Below are 20448 nucleotides of genomic sequence, written 5' to 3'. Positions count from 1 at the left end.
AATTGATCAAGTCATAAGCACATTCATGGGATATATTATTGTAAACCTCTGTGTGTGATTTATTTTAATGGTTTATTATTATTACCTTTTTATTTTCATGGGAGAAAAGCAGTGTGTAGACAATTTATAGACAATAAATTCTGTATTTGGGAAGAATACATTTATTTTCGGATGAGAGATAAATCCTTTTATAACTAAGAAAGATTAAAAAGGCACACGTTTTTGTAGTTACACATATATATTTACAAATGTGTTCATGTTCACCTCTCTTAGAGAATATATTTCCATAAAGTGAGGAAGGGGGAAGGAGAGGAGACCCAGGGAAAGAGGCAATGTAAACCTTCTTCATTCAAAATACATTTAATCTAATCACATATCTGAAGGCTTTCAAGGGAGAAAATGATCTTTTCAGTATCATGGAAATACTACAATCATCTTAAATTCATTTCTGCACAACAGGGGTGGGCAGAAGTACTTAGCTGACAACCTCAATAAACAAAAACTTGTCTGAGTTAAGTTGTCAATACTTTTAATCATTCTGTTTAAGCTGGCTGGTCCCTATCTCACTTCTTTGCATAGATGCTGAAAATAAAACTATCAATGAAAGGGTTTTTTTCTAAATATTAAACTATGGTTGTATCTACATTAAGATAGAAGCAGAGATGGAACCAGGGGAAAAATTATGCATGTATTTTCTTTACAAGATGCATATACTTAACTGATCCTCTTTCCAGGTAATCTGTGATCCATGGTTCAGTAAAGACATCTTGTCTGTGCTCTACATTGAGAAGCTCTTTAGAATGGGAGAGTTTCTATTGTCTTTGACAATTTCCTTAGATTAAATACCCTGCTGTATTCTCTGAAAGAGTGAGAAACAGGGAGAAAGGGGATAGACCAGGAAGGCAGGAGCAGTTCAGCTAAAGTATATTCATCATAAAGACTCTGCAAAATATCATGTTCACTTGGGAAGTTCAAATTTCAAATATTCAAGAGGAACATAAAAATAAAAAGTTTAAACAAATCTGTTTTCAATGCAGCTCCATTATAATTTCTCATTAAATCTGCTGGGAAATGAGGTGAAGTATATTTATATGACATATTGACTTGAAATAAAAATTTTAGAGTTTATTTTATACAGTTTAAATTATACACCATCGTATACAGCTATTGTTTCTTCTTTTTAAAGAAAAGATCTTAACTACCTTGGGGTTGGGAAGGTAGGATGGGAGAAAATAGCACAGATATTAATGTTTTCAAAATATTAACACTGCCTCAAGGTTCAGTTGATTAATGTTTCTAATAACTGCTGCAAACATCAGAAGAACAAATATGCCCACTTAATTCAAATAAAGGAACAGTGTGTAATAAATGCTGAATTCTATTTAATAATCATAAATGTTAAAATATGAAAAATGAATGCTTAAAATATTAAGTATTTTCTTAGTAAACGTAAAAGCTTTCCCCAACCTACATTCAGTTGAGAAGATAAAATTTAAAATTTCTTATTAGCAGAGGTTTAGCTTTAAACTTTTCCCAAGTACAGAGGCCCTGGAAATGGATCAGTTAATCAAGAATCTACCAATTTTACAACTGCTGTGGTGCTAGAAATGTAAGAGCTTCTTAGGCCCACAAAGCGTTTAAGTTATAGTAAGAATGGATCAACAGTCTTTAGAAAAAGAAAAAAAAAAGAAAATAGTAAACAGTAAAATGGGGTATAGGAGCAATAATTTACAAGAAAATGGATTCTTTACATTAAAATATACCAGAAATGATATATTAAAATGATAATCATAATTTCCACTTTGTGCTGCATGGTGAGCAATGTTCTAGTTGCTTTGCAAAATTATTTCAAATAAATGTTAATTGAAAATGGAAAACATTTTTCTTTTCTTGGAAATAGAAAACTAAAGCTCAGAGAAATTAAGATATTGGACAAGGGCCACATATATAGTATTAAATTAACAAACTAATTCTATAAGCAATAGTAAAGAGAGTTTTGATGAAGGCCAACAGTGAAATAATAACCAATGATTTTGAAAGAAGTTTATCATCTAATATGTATGTTCAAAATGAAGTTTTGCTTTGAAGTTCTAACTTGTGCAGACTAAATGCCAGGGTTCACAGGGCTATCAAGGAGGGCCCTCTTCTCAGTCAACAAGGGGCTTCCTAAAGAGGGAGGACCGAGGCAAGACTTAAATGGTGAAAAAGAATTGAAGAGTTGGTGGGAACAGGAGAAGGGAGGAATAGGAATCTACTACAGAGGCAACACCAAATTACCATGTCTATGAGGCTAAGAAGAGATGGGCTGAATTAATACAAAAAAAAAAAAAGGAACACATCTGAATAAGTAGAGCATTCTAGGCTATGCTAGAAGGCATTTTATTGTTCTTTTAAGTTAAACTTCTTATCCATTCACTTATAAATTCCTTTGGATAGCCTTTAACATCTTCCTGTGTGAATATGGCAAACTGCTTCCTTGTTTCCTCTTTAATCAATATTTACCTCTTATATTATTAGCTTATATTAGTCTCTTATATTAGCTTTAGATCAATCTCTAGTCAATACTTGTAGAGCAATTTTTCTTTTGAAAAAATCCAAAAAGTAGTTATACTTGCTCAACACAGTCATTCTGTATATCTCAACACTACAGAAAATTACTCAGTAATTCATCTAACAATAGTAAGCATATCTGTTACATTACATTCAATCTATCTTTCATTTTCTTTTTCTTTATAAGGTCCATCGTGTTCTGCTTTGGTTGAATATTCATTTTGACTGAAAGTAATAATCATACACACTTCACTAAATTACTTGAGAAAAACAATAAGCGATAAAGCTCTGATCTCCGGCTCCCTCCTCTTTACAAAATTCGGTCTTGCTTTGGAAATAGGTGAGGAACATGGGGTCTTTCAATAGCTCTGATTATTTTCTTTCATAATTTTTCTTCATTTGGTAAATAGAAATTGTAAGTAAAGGGTGCATGAAATCTCATTTGAAGGCAGCTGAAAGATGGTTACTTAATACATTTTAACATTATGGTCAGTTTTTGGTTTTTAGTGGGTATTTTATAACAGAAATATCTTATCTTTACTTGTAGGTACAATAAATGTGTCTATAGATAATAAAGCTTTTAATATAAAACTAACATCCAATACAGTATTTATCTTCTTCACCTGATTTCCAAGGAAATGTACTTCAAAACACACTCACTTCTCTAAAAGATTTTACTAGTGCTTTGAGATAAAATCATTTAAAGTATAGCTTTTATTAAAAATAAAATGTTACAGTTTATGAAATTAAAATCACAGTATGTAATATGTATACATCTATAACACAAATATAAGAGCAATAATTTCTTTTAGGAAGACAATAGGCATATCTTAGTTTCCTCATTTAATATTTGAATATATTCTTCCAATGGCATTTTTACTTAATCAGTATTCAAATGATCAGTACTCTACTGATGAATTTAAAAATAACTTTTACTACTGCTATTTTGTTTAGGAAATTGTTCTAGTTTTGTTCAATAAGCTCTATACATACTATAATTTTTAAATGATATTAATCAATTAACCTATCCAACATTTTTATTTTCAATGATTCTATCCTAATACTGCTTCTCATAAATATAAGCAAGAAAGTTAAAAGAACTGTTATACATTTTCAAAAACATGTAAATGAAATTAAATTAAATAGTGGCTGAATATTTAAAGGTCTGTTAACAACTCTACAATATACATTGCAATTTCATCTAGCATTTAAAAAAATTTAGATGAATTTTAAACCACTATTTTTCAAAATCTTATATTTGCAACTTCCTATTCTGGTCTATATCATTTGTAGTAATTGGCAATCGTAGAAATTAAAAATATTATAAAATAAACCTTCAGCTTTCAAGGAACGAGCAATGTGCACAAAAATTTAATAATTTAAACCATTTCATTACGGTGATTAAGCTACCCTTAATAAGATATAAAATTCTGTAAAATACCTCTAGGCTTCTATCACTTGTTAAATCTTTATCCACACATTTTAAGAAGAAAATTAATTGGAGATAGTAAATAATTGAAAAAGTTTTAATAAAAGAATTGCTCTATTATTTTAACACATGGGCTAAGAATAAATCTCATTTGAAGACTCAGAACATTAAATTAAATGTACTGTTCAACCTTTTTATGTAATATGAAAGCATTTATACTATTTATATTTAAGTCCTTAAACCTATGCTCATCAAAGGCCTAATACAATTTCTTCTTTGGTCCTTTAATCCTTTTGATTGGTTATTGTTTAATTGGACACAACTAAAACTTAATGAGAAAAAAAATGCCTTAGACACACATTTGTTTTTGTTTCTTATTTATTATGACCATCTCTGTTTCATTCTTTTATATTTCAAAATTGATTAATTATATATAAATATATATCTGTTTATGTATACATATTACGTGTGCACATATATACATATTTTGTCCTAGAATAGACTGTCCTACAATTTACCAGTGTAATAACCATTTTAAGAAAGGAGACCTTAATAAACTAAAGTGTAGAGTTCAAGTGCTGAAAAGTGTCTTGTAAGGGTTAGAATAACTGACATCTTCTCCCTTCATACACTTGGATGTTTTCAGCTATCAAACTATTATGTGAGAGACCTTCAAGATGGCAGAAGAGTAAGACGTGGAGATCACCTTCCTTCCCACAAATACATCAGAAATACATCTACATGCGGGACAACTCCTACAGAACACCTACTGAACGCTGGCAGAAGACCTCAGACTTTCCAAAAGGCAAGAAACTCCTCACGAATCTGGGTAGGGCAAAAGAAAAAGACAAAAGAATAGGGACGAGACCTGCACCACTGGGAGGGAGCTGTGAAGGAGGAAAAGATTCCACACACTAGAAAGCCCCTTCACTGGTGGAGACAGTGGGTGGTGGCGGGTAAGCTTCAGAGCCACAGAGGACAGTGAAGCAACAGGGGTGCAGAGGGTAAAGCGGAGAGATTCCTGCACAGAGGATCGGTGCCGACCAGCATTTATCAGCCCGAGAGGCTTGTCTGCTCACCCCGGCCAGGACAGGTGGGGGCTGGGAGCTGAGGCTCGGGCTTCGGAGGTCAGATCCCATGGAGAGGACTGGGGTTGGCTGCGTGAACACAGCCTGAAGGGGGCTAGTGTGCCACAGCTAGCCGGGAGGCAGTCCAGGAAAAGGTCTGGAACTGCCTAAGAGGCAAGAGAACATTGTTTCAGGGTGCGCTAGGACAGGGGATTCAGAGAGCCACCTAAACCAGCTCCAGAGATAGGCAAAAGCCGCGGCTATCAGCGTGGACCCCAGAGACAGGCATGAAACGCTAAGGCTGCTGCAGCCGCCACCAAGAAGCCCGTGTGCAAGCACAGGTCACTATCCACATCTCCCCTCCCGGGAGCCTGTGCAGCCTGCCACTGCCAGGGTACCGTGATCCAGGGACAACTTCCCTGGGAGAACACCCCAGGCCTCAGGCTATTACAACGTCATGCTGGTCTCTGCCACTGCAGGCTCACCCCACATTCCTCAAAGCTCCCTACCCCCCAGTGGGCTGGAGCTCCCTAATCAGCTGCTCCTTTAACCCTGTCCTGTCTGGGTGCAGAACAGATGCCCTCAGGCGACCTACGCGCAGAGGTGTGGCAAATCCAAAGCTGAACCCCAGGAGCTGTGCAAACAAAGAAGATAAGGGAAATCTCTCCCAGCAGCCTCAGGAGCAGCAGATTAAATCTCCACAATCAACTTGATGTACCCTGTATCTATTGAATACCTGAATAGAAAATGAATCATCCCAAAATTGAGGCGTTGGACTCTGGGAGCAACGATATATGTATTTTTTTACTTTTTCTCTTTTTGTGAGCATGTATGTGTATACTTCTGTGTGTGATTTTGTCTGTATAGCTTTGCTTTTACCATTTATCCTAGGGTTCTGTCCATTATTTTCATTATTATTTTTTTAAGTATAGTTTTTAGCGCTTGTTATCCTTGGTGGATTTGTTTTTTGGTTTGGTTGCTCTCTTCTTTCTTTCTTTCTCTTTCTCACTTTTCTTCAAAGCCATGTGGCTGACAGGGTATTATTGGTGCTTTGGCCAGGTGTCAGGCCTGTGCCTCTGAGGTGGGAGATCTGAGTTCAGGACATTGGTCCACCAGAGACCTCCCGGCTCCACGTAATATCAAAAAGCAAAAGCTCTCAAAGAGATCTCCATCTCAATGCTAAGACCCAGCTCCACTCAACGACCAGCAAGCTACAGTGCTGGACACTCCATGCCAAACAACTAGCAAGACAGAAACACAACCCCACCCATTAGCAGAGAGGCTGCCTAAAATCATAATAAGGTCACAGAAACACCAAAAAACACAACACCGGATGTGGTCCTTCACACCAGAAAGAAAAGATCCAACCTCATCATCCAGAACACAGGCAACCTCCACCAGTAAGCCTACACAACCCACTGAACCAAGCTTAGCGACTGGGGGCAGACACCAAAAACAATGGGAGCTACGAACCTGCAGCCTGCGAAAAGGAGACCCCAAACACAGTAAGTTAAGCAAAATGAGAAGACAGAGAAACACACAGCAGATGAAGGAGCAAGGTAAAAACCCACCAGACCAAACAAAAGAAGAGGAAATAAGCAATCTATCTGAAAAAGAATTCAGACTAATGATAGTAAAGATGATCCAAAATCTTGGAAATAGAATGGAGAATATACAAGAAACATTTAACAAGGACCTAGAAGAACTGAAGAGCAAACAAACAATGATGAACAGCACAATAAATGAAATTAAAATTTTTCTGGAAGAAATCAATAGCAGAATAACTGAAGCAAAAGAACGGATAAGTGACCTGGAAGATAAAATAGTGGAAATAACTACTGCAGAGCAGAATAAAAAGAATGAAAAGAATTGAGGACAGTCTCAAAGGCATCTGGGGCAATATTAAACACACCAACATTCAAATTATAGGGGCCCCAGAAGAAGAAGAGAAAAAGAAAGGGACTGAGAAAATATTTGAAGAGATTATAGTTGAAAACTTCCCTAATATGGGAAAGGAAACAGTTAATCAAGTCCAGGAAGCACAGAGAGTCCCATACAGGATAAATCCAAGGAAAACATGACAAGACACATATTAATCAAACTATCAAAAATTAAACACAAAGAAAAAATATTAAAAGCAGCAAGGGAAAAATAACAAATAACATACATACGAATCCCCATAAAGTTAACAGCTGTTCGTTCAGCACAAACTCTGAAAGCCAGAAGGGAGTGGCAGGACATATTTAAAGTGATGAAAGGGAAAAACCTACAACCAAGATTACTCTACCCAGCAAGGATCTCATTCAGATTTGACACAGAAATTAAAACCTTTACAGACAAGCAAAAGCTAAGAGAATTCACCACCATAAAACCAGCTTTACAACAAATGCTAAAGAAACTTCTCTAGGTAGGAAACACAAGAGAAGGAAAAGACCTACAATAGCAAACCCAAAACAATTAAGAAAATGGTAATAGGAACATACATATTGATAATTACCTTAAATGTGAATGGATTAAATGCTCCAACCAAATACACAGACTGGCTGAATGGATACAAAAACAAGACCTATATATATGCTGTCTGCAAGAGACCCACCTCAGACCTAGGGACACATACAGACTGAAAGTGAGGGGATGGAAAAAGATATTCCATGCAAATGGATATCAAAAGAGAGCTGGAGTAGCAATTCTCATATCAGACAAAACAGAGTTTAAAATAAAGACTATTACAAAGAGACAAAGAAGGAAAGTATCTAATGATCAAGGGATCAATCCAAGAAGAAGATATAAGAATTGTAAATATTTATGCACCCACATAGGAGCACCTCAATACATAAGGCAAATGCTAACAGCCATAAAAGGGGAAATCGACAGTAACACAATCATATTAGGGGATGTTAACACCCCACTTTCACCATGGACAGGTCATCCAAAATGAAAATAAATAAGGAAACACAAGCTTTAAATGATACATTAAACAAGATGGACTTGGTTGATATTTATAGGACATTCCATCCAAAAACAACAGAATACACTTTCTTCTCAAGTGCTCATGGTACATTCTCCAAGATAGATCCTATCTTGGGTCACAGATCAAGCTTTGGTAAATTTAAGAAAATGGAAATCATATCAAGTATCTTTTCTGACCACCATGCTATGACATTAGATAACAATTGCAGGAAAAAAACTGTAAAAAAGACAAACACATGGAGGCTAAACAATACATTACTTAATAACCAAGAGATCACTGAAGAAATCAAAGAGGAAATCAAAAAATACTTAGAAACAAATGACAATAAAAAAATGAAAACCCAAAACCTATGGGATGCAGCAAAAGCAGTTCTAAGAGGGAAGTTTATAGCAATACAATCCTACCTTAAGAAACAAGAAACATCTCAAATAAACAACCTAACCTTACACCTAAAGCAATTAGACAAAGAAGAACAAAAAACCCCCGAAGTTAGCAGAAGGAAAGAAATCATGATGATCAGATCAGAAATAAATGAAAAAGAAATGAAGGAAACAATAGCAAAGATCAATAAAACCAAAGGCTGGTTCTTTGATAAGATAAAGAAAATTGATAAACCATTAGCTAGACTCGTCAAGAAAAAAAGGGAGAAGACTCAAATCAACAATTAGAAATGAAAAAAGGGAAGTAACAACTGACACTGCAGAAATACAAAGGATCATGAGAGATTACTACAAGCAAGTCTATGCCAATAAAATAGACAACCTGGAAGAAATGGACAAATTCTTAGAAAACCACAACCTTCCAAGACTGAACCAGGAAGAAATAGAAAATATAAACAGACCAATCACAAGCACTGAAATTGAAACTGTGATTAAAAATCTTCCAACAAACAAAAGCCCAGGACCAGATGGCTTCACAGGCGAATTCTGTCAAACATTTAGAGAAGAGCTAACACCTATCCTTCTCAAACTCTTCCAAAAAATTGCAGAGGAAGGAACACTCCCAATCTCATTCTATGAGGCCACCAACACCCTGATACCAAAACCAGACAAAGATACTACAAAAAAAGAAAATTACAGGCCAATATCACTGATGAATATAGATGCAAGAATCCTCAACAAAATACTAGCAAACAGAATCCAACAACATATTAAAAGGATCATACGCCATGATCACGTGGGATTTATCCCAGGGATGCAAGGATTCTTCAATATATGCAAATCAATGTGATACACCATATTAACAAATTGAAGAATAAAAACCATATGATCATCTCAATAGATGCAGAAAAAGCTTTTGACAAAATTCAATACCGATTTATGATAAAAACTCTCCAGAAAGTGGGCATAGAGGGAACCTACCTCAACATAATAAAGGCCACATACAGCAAACCCACAGCAAATATCATTCTCAATGGTGAAAAACAGAAAGCACTGCCTCTAAGATCAGGAACAAGACAAGGATGTCCACTCTCACCGCTGTTATTCAACACAGCTTTGGAAATCCTAGCCGTGGCAATCAGAGAAGAAAAAGAAATAAAAGGAATACAAATTAGAAAAGAAGAAGTAAAACTGTCACTGTCTGCAGATGACGTGATACTATACATAGAGAATACTAAAGATGCCACCAGAAAACTACTAGAGCTAATCAATGCATTTGGTGAAGTTGCAGGACACAAAATTAATGCACAGAAATCTCTTGCATTCCTATACATTAATGATGAAAAAATCTGAAAGAGAAATTAAGGAAACACTCCCATTTACCATAGCAACAAAAAGAATAAAATACCTAGGAATAAACCTTCCTAGGGAGACAAAAGAACTGTATGCAGAAAACTATAAGACACTGATGAAAGAAATTAAAGATGATACAAACAGATGGAGAGATATGCTATGTTCTTGGATTGGAAGAATCAACATTGTGAAAATGACTATACTACCCAAAGCAATCTACACATTCAATGCAATCCCTATCAAAGTATCAATGGCATTTTTCATAGAACTAGAATAAAAATTTCACAATTTGTATGGAAACACAAAAGGCCCCGAATAGGCAAAGCAATCTTGAGAAAGAAAAACGGAGCTGGAGGAATCAGGCTCCCTGATTTCAGACTATACTACAAAGCTACAGTAATCAAGACAGTATGGTACTGGCACAAAAACAGAAATATAGGTCAGATCAATGGAACAGAACAGAAAGCCCAGAGATAAACCCACAGACAAATGGTCACCTTATTTTTGATAAAGGAGGCGAGAATATACAATGGAGAAAAGACAGCCTCTTCAATAAGTGGTGCTGAGGAAATTGCACAGCTACATGTAAAGAATGAAATTAGAACACTCCCTAACACCATACACAAAAATAAACTCAAAATGGATTAAAGAGCTAAATATAAGGCCAGATGCTATAAAACTCTTAGAGGAAAACATAGGCAGAACACTCTATGACATAAATCACAGCAAGAGCCTTTTTGACCCACCTCCTAGAGAAATGGAAATAAAAACAAAAATAAACAAATGGGACCTAATGAAACTTAAAAGCTTTCGCACAGCAACAAGATGCACATAACAAGATGAAAAGACAACCCTCAGAATGGGAGAAAATATTTGCAAATGAAGCAACTGACAAAGGTTTCATCTCCAAAACTTATAAGCAGCTCATGCAGCACAATATCAAAAAAAAAAAAAGTATGCAAAAATGGGCAGAAGACCTACATGTACATTTCTCTAAAGAAGATATACAGATTGCCCACAAACAGGTGAAAGAATGCTCAGCATCACTAATCATTAGAGAAATGCAAATCAAAATACAATGAGATATCATCTCACACCAGTCAGAAGAGCCATCATCAAAAAAATCTAGAAACAATAAATGCTGGAGAGTGTGTGTTGAAAAGGGAACGCTCTTTCACTGTTGGTGGGAATGTAAATTGATACAGCCACTATAGAGAACAGTAAGGAGTTTCCTTAAAAAACTAAGAATAGAACTATCTTGCAACCCAGCAATCCCACTACTGTGCATATACCCTGGGAAAATTATAATTCAAAAAGAGTCATGTATCACAATGTTCATTGCAGCTCTATTTACAATAGCCAGGACATGGAAGCAACCTAAGTGTCCATTGCCAGATGAATGGGTAAAGAAGATGTGGCACATATATACAATGGAATGTTACTCAGCCATAAAATGAAACAAAATTGAATTATATGTAATGAGGTGGATGGACCTAGAGTCTGTCATACAGAGGGAAATAAGTTAGAAAGAGAAAACCAAATACTGTATACTAACACATATATGTGGAATCTAAAAAAAAAAAAAAAGGTTGTGAAGAATCTAGGGGCTGGACTGGAATAAAGACACAGACGTAAAGAATGGACTTGAAGACATGGGGGGGGGAAGGGTAAGCTGTGACGAAGTGAGAGTGTGGCATGGACTTTATTATATACTACCAAATATAAAATAGATAGCTAGTGGGAAGCAGCCTCATAGTATAGGGAGATCAGCTCAGTGCTTTGCGACCACCTAGAGGGGTGGGATAGGGAGGGTGGGAGGGAGACTCAATAGGGAGGAGATCTGGGTGTATATGTATATGTATAGCTGACACTTTGTTATAAAGCAGAAACTAACACACCATTTTAAAGTGATTATACTCCAGGAAAGATTAAAAAAAAAGAAAAACTGTTATGCAACAAGTCCTCAGATACTTCTGAAACCTAAATAATAAGAACTAGTTATGCAAGAAGCAAGATGTATGTGTGTGTGTATATATATATATTCTTATTACATTTGTTATCATAACATATTTACTCAACACATTCTCTGAATAGCTATAATGTAAAATATATTATGCTGGGAATACAAAATATATAAAGCATAGCTTGTTATGCAACGATGTAACTAATTGCTGAGGATGACATAAACACATGCACATATATATGTATATTTTGTGTGCATGTGTGTATGAAAATAACTTAGTATTTTATATTCTATATGAATCCTCACTTGTAGCATGGCTACCCCAGTTAAGCACAAATACCATATTATTTTCATACTTTTAAGAATTCACCATAAAAGTTAAAATATTTATGATTTTAAAAATGTATCAGGATTCCTACATGGCTAGTTTTGCAGGAATAAGGCTTAGGTAGGCTTGCAAGCTGGACCTGCTAGCATGGATTATGTGCCTGGAAAATGAATGCTTGACTCAGAAATATTCTGGAGTTCTTATCAGTTTTTGTACCTGACAAATGCTCAGACACATAACTAGATTCTTCAGAAGAGTTGGGAATACATGAAATTAAGCTTTTTGAAAGACATGATGGCATCCTTATCTGAAACTGTCAAGACTGCTGGCATCCAGCCACCTTTCTGGGTAGGCCAGGGAAGTTGCCTCTGAGACGAAGTGCTGTTAGATTATACCCCCTGCTCTGCAAAGTCACCTTGGGATGCAGATCTTTTTCTCTACATTAAATGAACTCGACTTTGCCTATGTCTGTTGATGGCTTTCAGTCAATTACATCCTTGTGACACTAGAGAAAACTGTGTCTATTTATCTTCATGTGCTATTATAGGATTGAATTTTAAGATCTTGTGCTGAACTTATTATCTATGAAATTTATTAGGAAGAAAAAAAAAAGGAAATTTAGGTTGTCAATAGAATCCTGGAAGTTAGTATATTCTATGGAGATAAGAGATCCTGGTTCTTGAACCTTCAATTTAAAATTCCCTAGAGCCAGTGGGTTTCACAGCTTCCCCAGAGTGTGAGCAGGGTGAAAATGAATTGCCCTGTGGCTTTAGGAACACTGAAGCTTGGTGCATAACTCTGGAGGAAGCACACAATCCTGTGATTACCAATACAAATGAGGTGCTCCAAACTGTATCAATTTCCTCTGTGGTTACCTGAGCGTGTCTCTTATTTTCTGGAGAATTAAGGAGAGGTTTCGTTAAAAAAAAAATTGTTTTTTTCTTTCTGAAACCTGTTTTCACGTGAACCTCCTACCCATGAGCTTATTATCATGAGTATAAAGGCCAGTGAGGAAAAAATGTAATGTTAAACTGTGGAATGGAACTTGCCACCTAAAAGCTGCATTCTTTAGAGATAAAACTAGTAATCAGTTGGATATCAGCCAAGATATTTGACAAATAGAAGTTTGCATATTTATAGGATAAACAGCAGACTGAAATCTGAGTTTCTAAATAACAGGGACAGGGAATGGTTAAGCAGCACCCAGAACACTGCTCCTCTCACCACTCATACTCCTCATACATAAGCCCATGTGTTGTTACCTGCCCCAAACATAATCCTTCCATATCTCAATTATCCTTCCAAATTTAAAGTCAGATCATCTCATCTGCCAGCGTCCTTAAGTCTTATATAAAAATAGACATTTTGGACTAATTGCTATTTTCCAAGTTACAGAAGAACCACAGAAAGAAAACAACATCATTGTTTATTGAAGTGTATAGTTTCATCTACTTCATTCTTTTTCTTGAAGGCTTTGCCACCATGTAGTTAACAAATAATACATCAACTAAACTGTTCAGCAACACTCCTGGAGTTTGAACAGATTGTGTTTAGTTTGCTTCTTCTCTTTAACAATATCCACACTACCTGCTATCCAAAATACCAGGGCATCATCCTCTAATAACCCAACACCAGTGACATTGTTAAACTTCTTAATATCATGAATTTAGGTATTTTTAATACTAAAAGCAAATACAAAGCGCAGTATGTCTGCATTTTTTTTTTTGTTAGAACTCTAACAGTGATTTCATTGAAAATAGTTAAAAATCTATCATATTCAGCTCTCACAGTTAAACAATTATCTGTGGAGAAAGTCAAGCAAAACTTTAGCTCCTAATATCTGCCTGAATTATCTATATATTAATAGATAATTATGTAATCTACTCTTACAACTTCAGATTGCACACAGCATTGCAATGATTATGTCTCCACAATTTAAGCAAAGGGATGCCTTGAAATAGGTGGATAATTTGGGCAAAGGGCACGCAATTGCTGAAGCAGAAACATAAACTATGAAAACAAAAGAGTATTATAATCTGAATTAGCAATTACTTCCAATCTCCATTTTGCTTCATTGCACATGGCCAGTATTTAACCATTAGGCTTGTTGATTCTTTGGCATTAACCAATGACATAACACCATCATAATCATCACACACATACTAATACAATTCTTTTCCATTAGTGTGTATTAGTTCAAATAATAGGCAGATTTAGGGAAATTATAGTTTAAATTGGGTAGCAATAATGTAGAAATATTGTTTACTAATCCAATTCCAAAAATCACCTCATTTTCTTCCCTTGTCCCCCCAGTCTCGAAATACATAGAAAAAAATGTACTTACACTGCACGATGAGCTGCACCAAGGCTTCTCTTGGTTTCACATTAAATCCATTGTACTGGCTGGTCTGACATCGGTACATTCCTGACATTTCCCTAGATACATTCACAATCCTCAGTGTTCCATCATAACTCTCCATTTGCATTGACCCATCAGGCATTGCAACTTCTTTATCCGCTCTAGACCAAAGGATGATGGGTTTAGGTTTTCCAGTTACTTGACACTGCAGTTCTATTGTGTCTCCTTCTCTGGTGACCAAAGGTGATTTTTCCTGTGGAACAGTCAGATTGGGTGGAACTTGAAATGGGAAAAAGAAAATTTTTCAAGGTTAGTATGTACTGGTAAAGCATATTCAAACACAGAAAATCATAAGGAAACAACTTCTGCTGGTTGAAGATGTGTGACAATTCAGATGACAAAAATTACAGAGACCTTGGGGATGGGTGGCACTTACCCTCACTTAAAATAATTCTAAATTGTTTTCGTAGAACTTTCCCAAATGAGGTCTTCAAACATTAGCAAAATAAAGCATTACATTGGAATGCGAACGGTCAACATAAGAACAATCTACTCAATGACTTGTCATTATCAGCCATTAACTGGGTCTTTAAGATCTGCATTTCACAGAAGAGTGATCCTACTTGCTGAGGTAAGATTTAGCTTTTCAGGCTTCTGCTTCCTATGCTGTTATCTCTTATCCAAGGATGGTATAAGAAAGGGATAAGAGACATTATAGACTTAGCAGGCACAGTGAATGCAATAGGAAAGAGAAAAAGAAGAACCTCTGATATAAAACCAGAAGTTCTAAATTTGGTTTAGAAACTGTTGCCAAACTGCTAAGGTTTAGGATTCGTTCTCTCCCTCGAGGAAATGAAATGGAACAACTGACTACAATGCCATACTCTGACAATCCAGTGTATTGTTCTTTTTGACTTTTAATATTTTTTGACATTTTAATTTCAAATGACTTCACTTTAAGATTTTGAGATCACTGTACATAGTTTGTCATGATGCTGCCACTATTTCTGTAAAATTAATTTTAAGTGAGTTTTCAAAAATATATTTCAATAATCTAAGAATTTAATTTTCTCAAGTAAAGCTAATTTCTGATTTTACTGAAGATATTTATGAGAAAATTAGATTGATTTTACAGGAACTTACCTTACTGTGCTGGAATATATTTATGTTAGGGTTTGGTGAAAAATGAACTAATAAGAGGCAAGTACTACTCAATGAGTTTTCCTACAAACCGTATCACCTGTTCCACTGGAAGACTTTTACTTCTCATACAAATGTGTATGAATTCAAAAGTATTTATGCAATAGGACATCTATCAAAAAAGCATGGGCTAAACTAGAAGGGCAGAATAAGAATAACCAGAAATATATGAATAATTCTATCATTGTGATAAATGTCATATGCTTCCCCTCTTTGGAGTTAATACAGAATATGGACAAAAAAGGCAAAGGTTTTATTCTCCCTTCTAGCATTACTGTGCTCCAGTGCCCAGGAACAAAAACAAATATAATTAATTTTTAAAGTATTTTTCAACTAATATTGAAATGTTGTTCCTCTTTATTACACATAGAGAAAAATAAATTTAAGTACAAAGTGATATGAGAATTAGTTATCTTGCTATTTAAATACCTTCATGTCTTTTTCATTTAATTCCTTCATTTACTTCTAATTAAAAAAAAAAGTAAATAATGCTAGCATCTTAGAAATCAGAAAATATGAAACACTAACCACTACCTTCTTGAAGTAGATATATATATATTCTAGGAACTGGCATTAACAAAAAAACATGTTTAAAAATGGCTGCATTTTTAAAACCTCCATGATTAGATAATTTACTCTTGTAAATATAAACAACTAAATAATTTAGTTAAATAATTTGTTCTTTTTGAAGTGAACCACCAGGGAATGATGCAATTCTAAATAAGCATCATCTAGTAACAATAGGATTGAAAGAAGCTGCAATATTTATTCACCCTCCATTAGAAAGGACACAGAATAACAGCAATAACCTCAGCATTTAACATTAATTATGCTCCTATTGTGTGCCAGGAATAGTTAGGGATTTTACATTTTCATTAATTCTCATGACAATCCTAGGATCAAATATTTAATATTAAAATTTAACAAATGAGAACATTGAGAATGAGAGGATAAATACTTTGAACAGAACTCAAATTGAGGCCAATTTATAGCAGGTGGCCAATGCAGAGATATGAACCCTGAAGCAGGCTCCAGTAAAGTATGGTGTCTGGAATGAATAACTTGAGTTAGTACTGGACTCTTGCTCATAATTAGTCTGTTCTTATGGACAAACTGGACCAGTTTTACCTGCCCATCTCTTGGTTACTGTCTCAGGGACAATAAAAAAGAGTCAAGGCAGAAATGCGAGGGAGTAAATAACACATATGTTGCAAATTACCTTATCTATCTGTCTTACATCTTATATGTCTATTTTAAATATCTGTATCTACCTGTATGAGAATAATTCCCGTATACAAGTCAAAACTTCTTATAAGATATATCACTCCAAATAAATATCCAAATTATGATACATTTATGTGAAATAAATGAAAAGAAATTATACATTAAAAGATTATTTAATGGAATGTTATTATTTGAAATCGGAAGATTTCATCTCTTCCAAAAACAAACCACATGACCTTGGCCAAGCTTAAGCACTCTGAGTATGAATTTCTTCAGTTTTGAAACTAAGAATTTATACTTCACCAGCTCCAAGGTTATTAATGTTCTGACTATAGGAACAAACAGTAAAAAGTTAAAGATAGGAGTGGGGCTAATAATAAGTATCTATTTTCTAACTTAATAAGATGAATATTCAAAGATCTCATTACATTAGGCCAGTCTAACAAAAACAGATCCTTGACTAGCTATATTTTTTTAAGTTTATCATGCTAGATAGTTCAAAAACTCCCTTGTTAATGTATGTTATTCATTTGTTAGATAAACTTTTGTCCCGATGTAATCAAAATTATAGAAATGTAAACCTCAGTTTCAATCTAGGTAAGTTACAAGTTGATTTTTTAATAAATTTGCTCATTTTAAAATAAACACCGAAGCCTAATTAAAATAAAGTTTATTTTCCATCTCTTCCATGAGGCTTTTTAAATCTTGATTTCAGAGTTAACCCTTTCTTTGCAACTTTCTTGGACAAGAAGGTCTTAAAACTTGTCATAGTTTTTATAGACTTCTCTCTCTCTCCACATTAAATTTTCCATTCTCTAGAATGCTCTAAATTATTATCATAATTTTTCTGTCAGGAGATTTTGTTTGTTCTCATGAATATCTGTTTTGCATGTTTATAATGTGAACTGTAACTTTACCCCAAGGTTCTTCCAGTCGATGATTGCAGCCTACTACTATTTTCCAAAAGTCTTGCAAATCCCCAAACCTAAGCACTATTTATTTCTTGACTTAGTTGTTAGTTAATTATCAGGACACTTGATCTGCTAATTAAAAACAATAGACTTTTCTTTGTTTCACCATCTTCTAACTCACCACTTCCAATCAGCAGCTTTGGTTTCTCTATCAAAAATATCTCTCATATCAGCCTATTTCTTCTTATGGCTACAGGTAGCTTTCTTAGTATAAGTCATCCTTATCTCTTCTTGTGACAGTGTCCTAAGTGGTCTTTCTGCTGCCAGTTTAATTCTTCCAGGCCTCCTGCTTCTGTGTCATAAACTTTATCAACATAAATAAAATCATGTTCCTGTAACTATGAAAAACTTCAATCCTCAATGAGTGTGCTCATCATAATACTGCTTTAATTAAAAAAAATAATAACTGAAAACAGCCTGACAGATTAACTAAAAAAAATCGTGGTACAGTCACATAATAGATTATGATGCAGCCTTTTTAAATGATGATGTAATAGACCCACATTTATTGACAAAGGTATTTATATTGTTAAGCAAGAAAAACATGCTAGTGAATAGCATGAATAGCTACAACTACTATTAAAAAGTGAGTCAAACATGTTACTGAGAAGTATGTACAGTATCACATTTTTATATAAAAAAAGACATATGCTAATGACTGATAACAGAGAGTTTCTTAAACGGAGAATATACATGATTCATCTTTATACTTGCAGCATCCCACACTCTATTTTACACATGATAGGAACTCAGTGAAAATGTTTATACCAAATGTACAAATTAAGACAGTGAGGCAGTTGAGCACTGATTTATGGAAGAGAACAAGATTTACATGGGGAAAAATGTAGAGGAAAAGAAAGCCCAGAAGGAACTATACCAAAACACTAACAGTGGTTCTCCCTGAGTGTGGGATTATTGGTAATTTTTTTTTTGTATATTGTTCATTTTTCATTCTTCTATAATATGTGCTATGCATATTAGCATATTATAGTCTTCAAGAAGCCCAGAGAAAATTAAAATGTTAATGCAATCTATTATCCAAAGCTCATTTGATGAAAACTCCACTTTTTAATAACAACAAGTATATCACTCTAGACACGGTATTCTAGAAACATAGTCTTAGAAGTGCTCCTCTAGAATCACTCACTCCTACAACACGCATCACTTACAATTTCACTGACTAGTGAACCTCAGTGCCCTTGCAGTTCTTTCCTGTATTTGGCAAGTCAGGCCCTTGTCTTCTAGCACCCCCTACCTGCCCCGTGTGTTGAGATTCAGTTCAAAGTTACCACTTATGTGATGATACTTTGCCTACCCCCAGGCTGAGTTTGTTGCTCACTCTTCTTGACCACATATTATGTTGTATACCCATTTAACCTGTACTCGAAGCTGCACCCTGTATCTTCTTCCATGTCTATATCCCTGACCAGATAGCTCCTCGAAGGCACAGAGTGTCTAACTCTATCTCTAAAGCCTGATGCCCTGCTTTCCTGGATGGCGCAGACCAGGAAGTCATGAAATAATTGAGGAAGGAAGAGGGGAGAGAGGGCAAGAGGGTAAGAAGGGAAAAAGATTAAAATCTGTGAATATAAAAGAAATAAATGTAATAGATAAAAATCATGAACATTTTAAAAAAGTAATAAATAACAATGTAAAGTAATAATTCTATATAATTAGTAATCCATACAACTAGCAGAATCTCCTCTAAAATATATTGTTAGTATAGATTTCAGATGCAGTAGATCTTCAAATTTGTGAAGGTGCGTGAGAGATAAGAGAGTAAAAAAAGGATTCGTATAGTTTTCCTTTTCTTTCTCCTTTCATTTAAGATTTGGATAGGTAAGTTGTAAATTTAAAAACCAAACGAACAGAAAACAAACAAAAGAGCCAATTTGAGGACATGACATTTAATTTTGTCATGATGTTTTTATGCTCTCTCTCTAATCAACCTAATTATTTTTTCTTAAAATATTGTCTCACAATGAAAATGTTAAATTAAGTAGAAAAATTTGAAATGTCTGCAACTTGTGAGATTTATTCATAATGCATTTGCTAGAAAAAAGTCCCTCCTAATAAAAACACAAAGATACATTCTTTGACATATAGTCTATACACTGTCCTTGCTTTGATTTTTCTTACCTGAAATGCTACTGTAGGAGATGCTATAATCGGAGAAACTTAAAAAACATGGTATGGCACCAAAACTTCTCATTCCAAACATAAAAAAAAATAGACAAGTAATATGAACAAACTGGTTCTCTGTCAACTTTTCCACTGTATCACAGACTGTAAAATAAAGTAAGTATAGAAAATAAAAATGCTTCCATTTCTTCATTGGGAAGGAAGGTGAGGAAATTTAATCTTCAGTTTTTACTCAGAAAATGGCTGGCTTATTTTTCCTACTCAAAAGAATACAGGGGAAGGTTAGTTCATCTCAACTACATGAGAAAATATCATGCTGTTTGAAACAAAGACATAAGAATATGCTTATTATGAACTTATTGGTTTAAATAAGTAAATACGCATAGTGCACTTTAATAGTAGATGTTTAAACAAAAGATATACTTCTTTTAATACATTATAATTTTTTATAATAAACTAAGTAATAAGTAGAATTGTCTCCAGAAGGACAACCAGACTCATATTTTCAAGG

General features: G+C 34.7%; 1 protein-coding gene across 2 annotated transcripts in view; it reads right to left on the bottom strand.

The window, feature by feature from the left end:
- Positions 1-20448, bottom strand: part of MDGA2 (MAM domain containing glycosylphosphatidylinositol anchor 2) — a gene marked incomplete at both ends in the record, with an annotated part of 831925 nt that overhangs the window by 188281 nt on the left and 623196 nt on the right. For both annotated transcript variants that reach the window (XM_082842707.1, XM_082842708.1), the window contains one exon: positions 14386-14679. In XM_082842707.1, the coding sequence (XP_082698833.1) occupies positions 14386-14679 (294 nt within the window). The remainder of the gene's footprint in view (positions 1-14385; positions 14680-20448) is intronic.

This window comes from Leucopleurus acutus (genome assembly GCF_964270905.1).
Source record: "Leucopleurus acutus genome assembly, chromosome: 1".
Lineage (NCBI taxonomy): Eukaryota > Metazoa > Chordata > Mammalia > Artiodactyla > Delphinidae > Leucopleurus > Leucopleurus acutus.
This window is presented reverse-complemented; position numbering and strand designations above follow the sequence as displayed.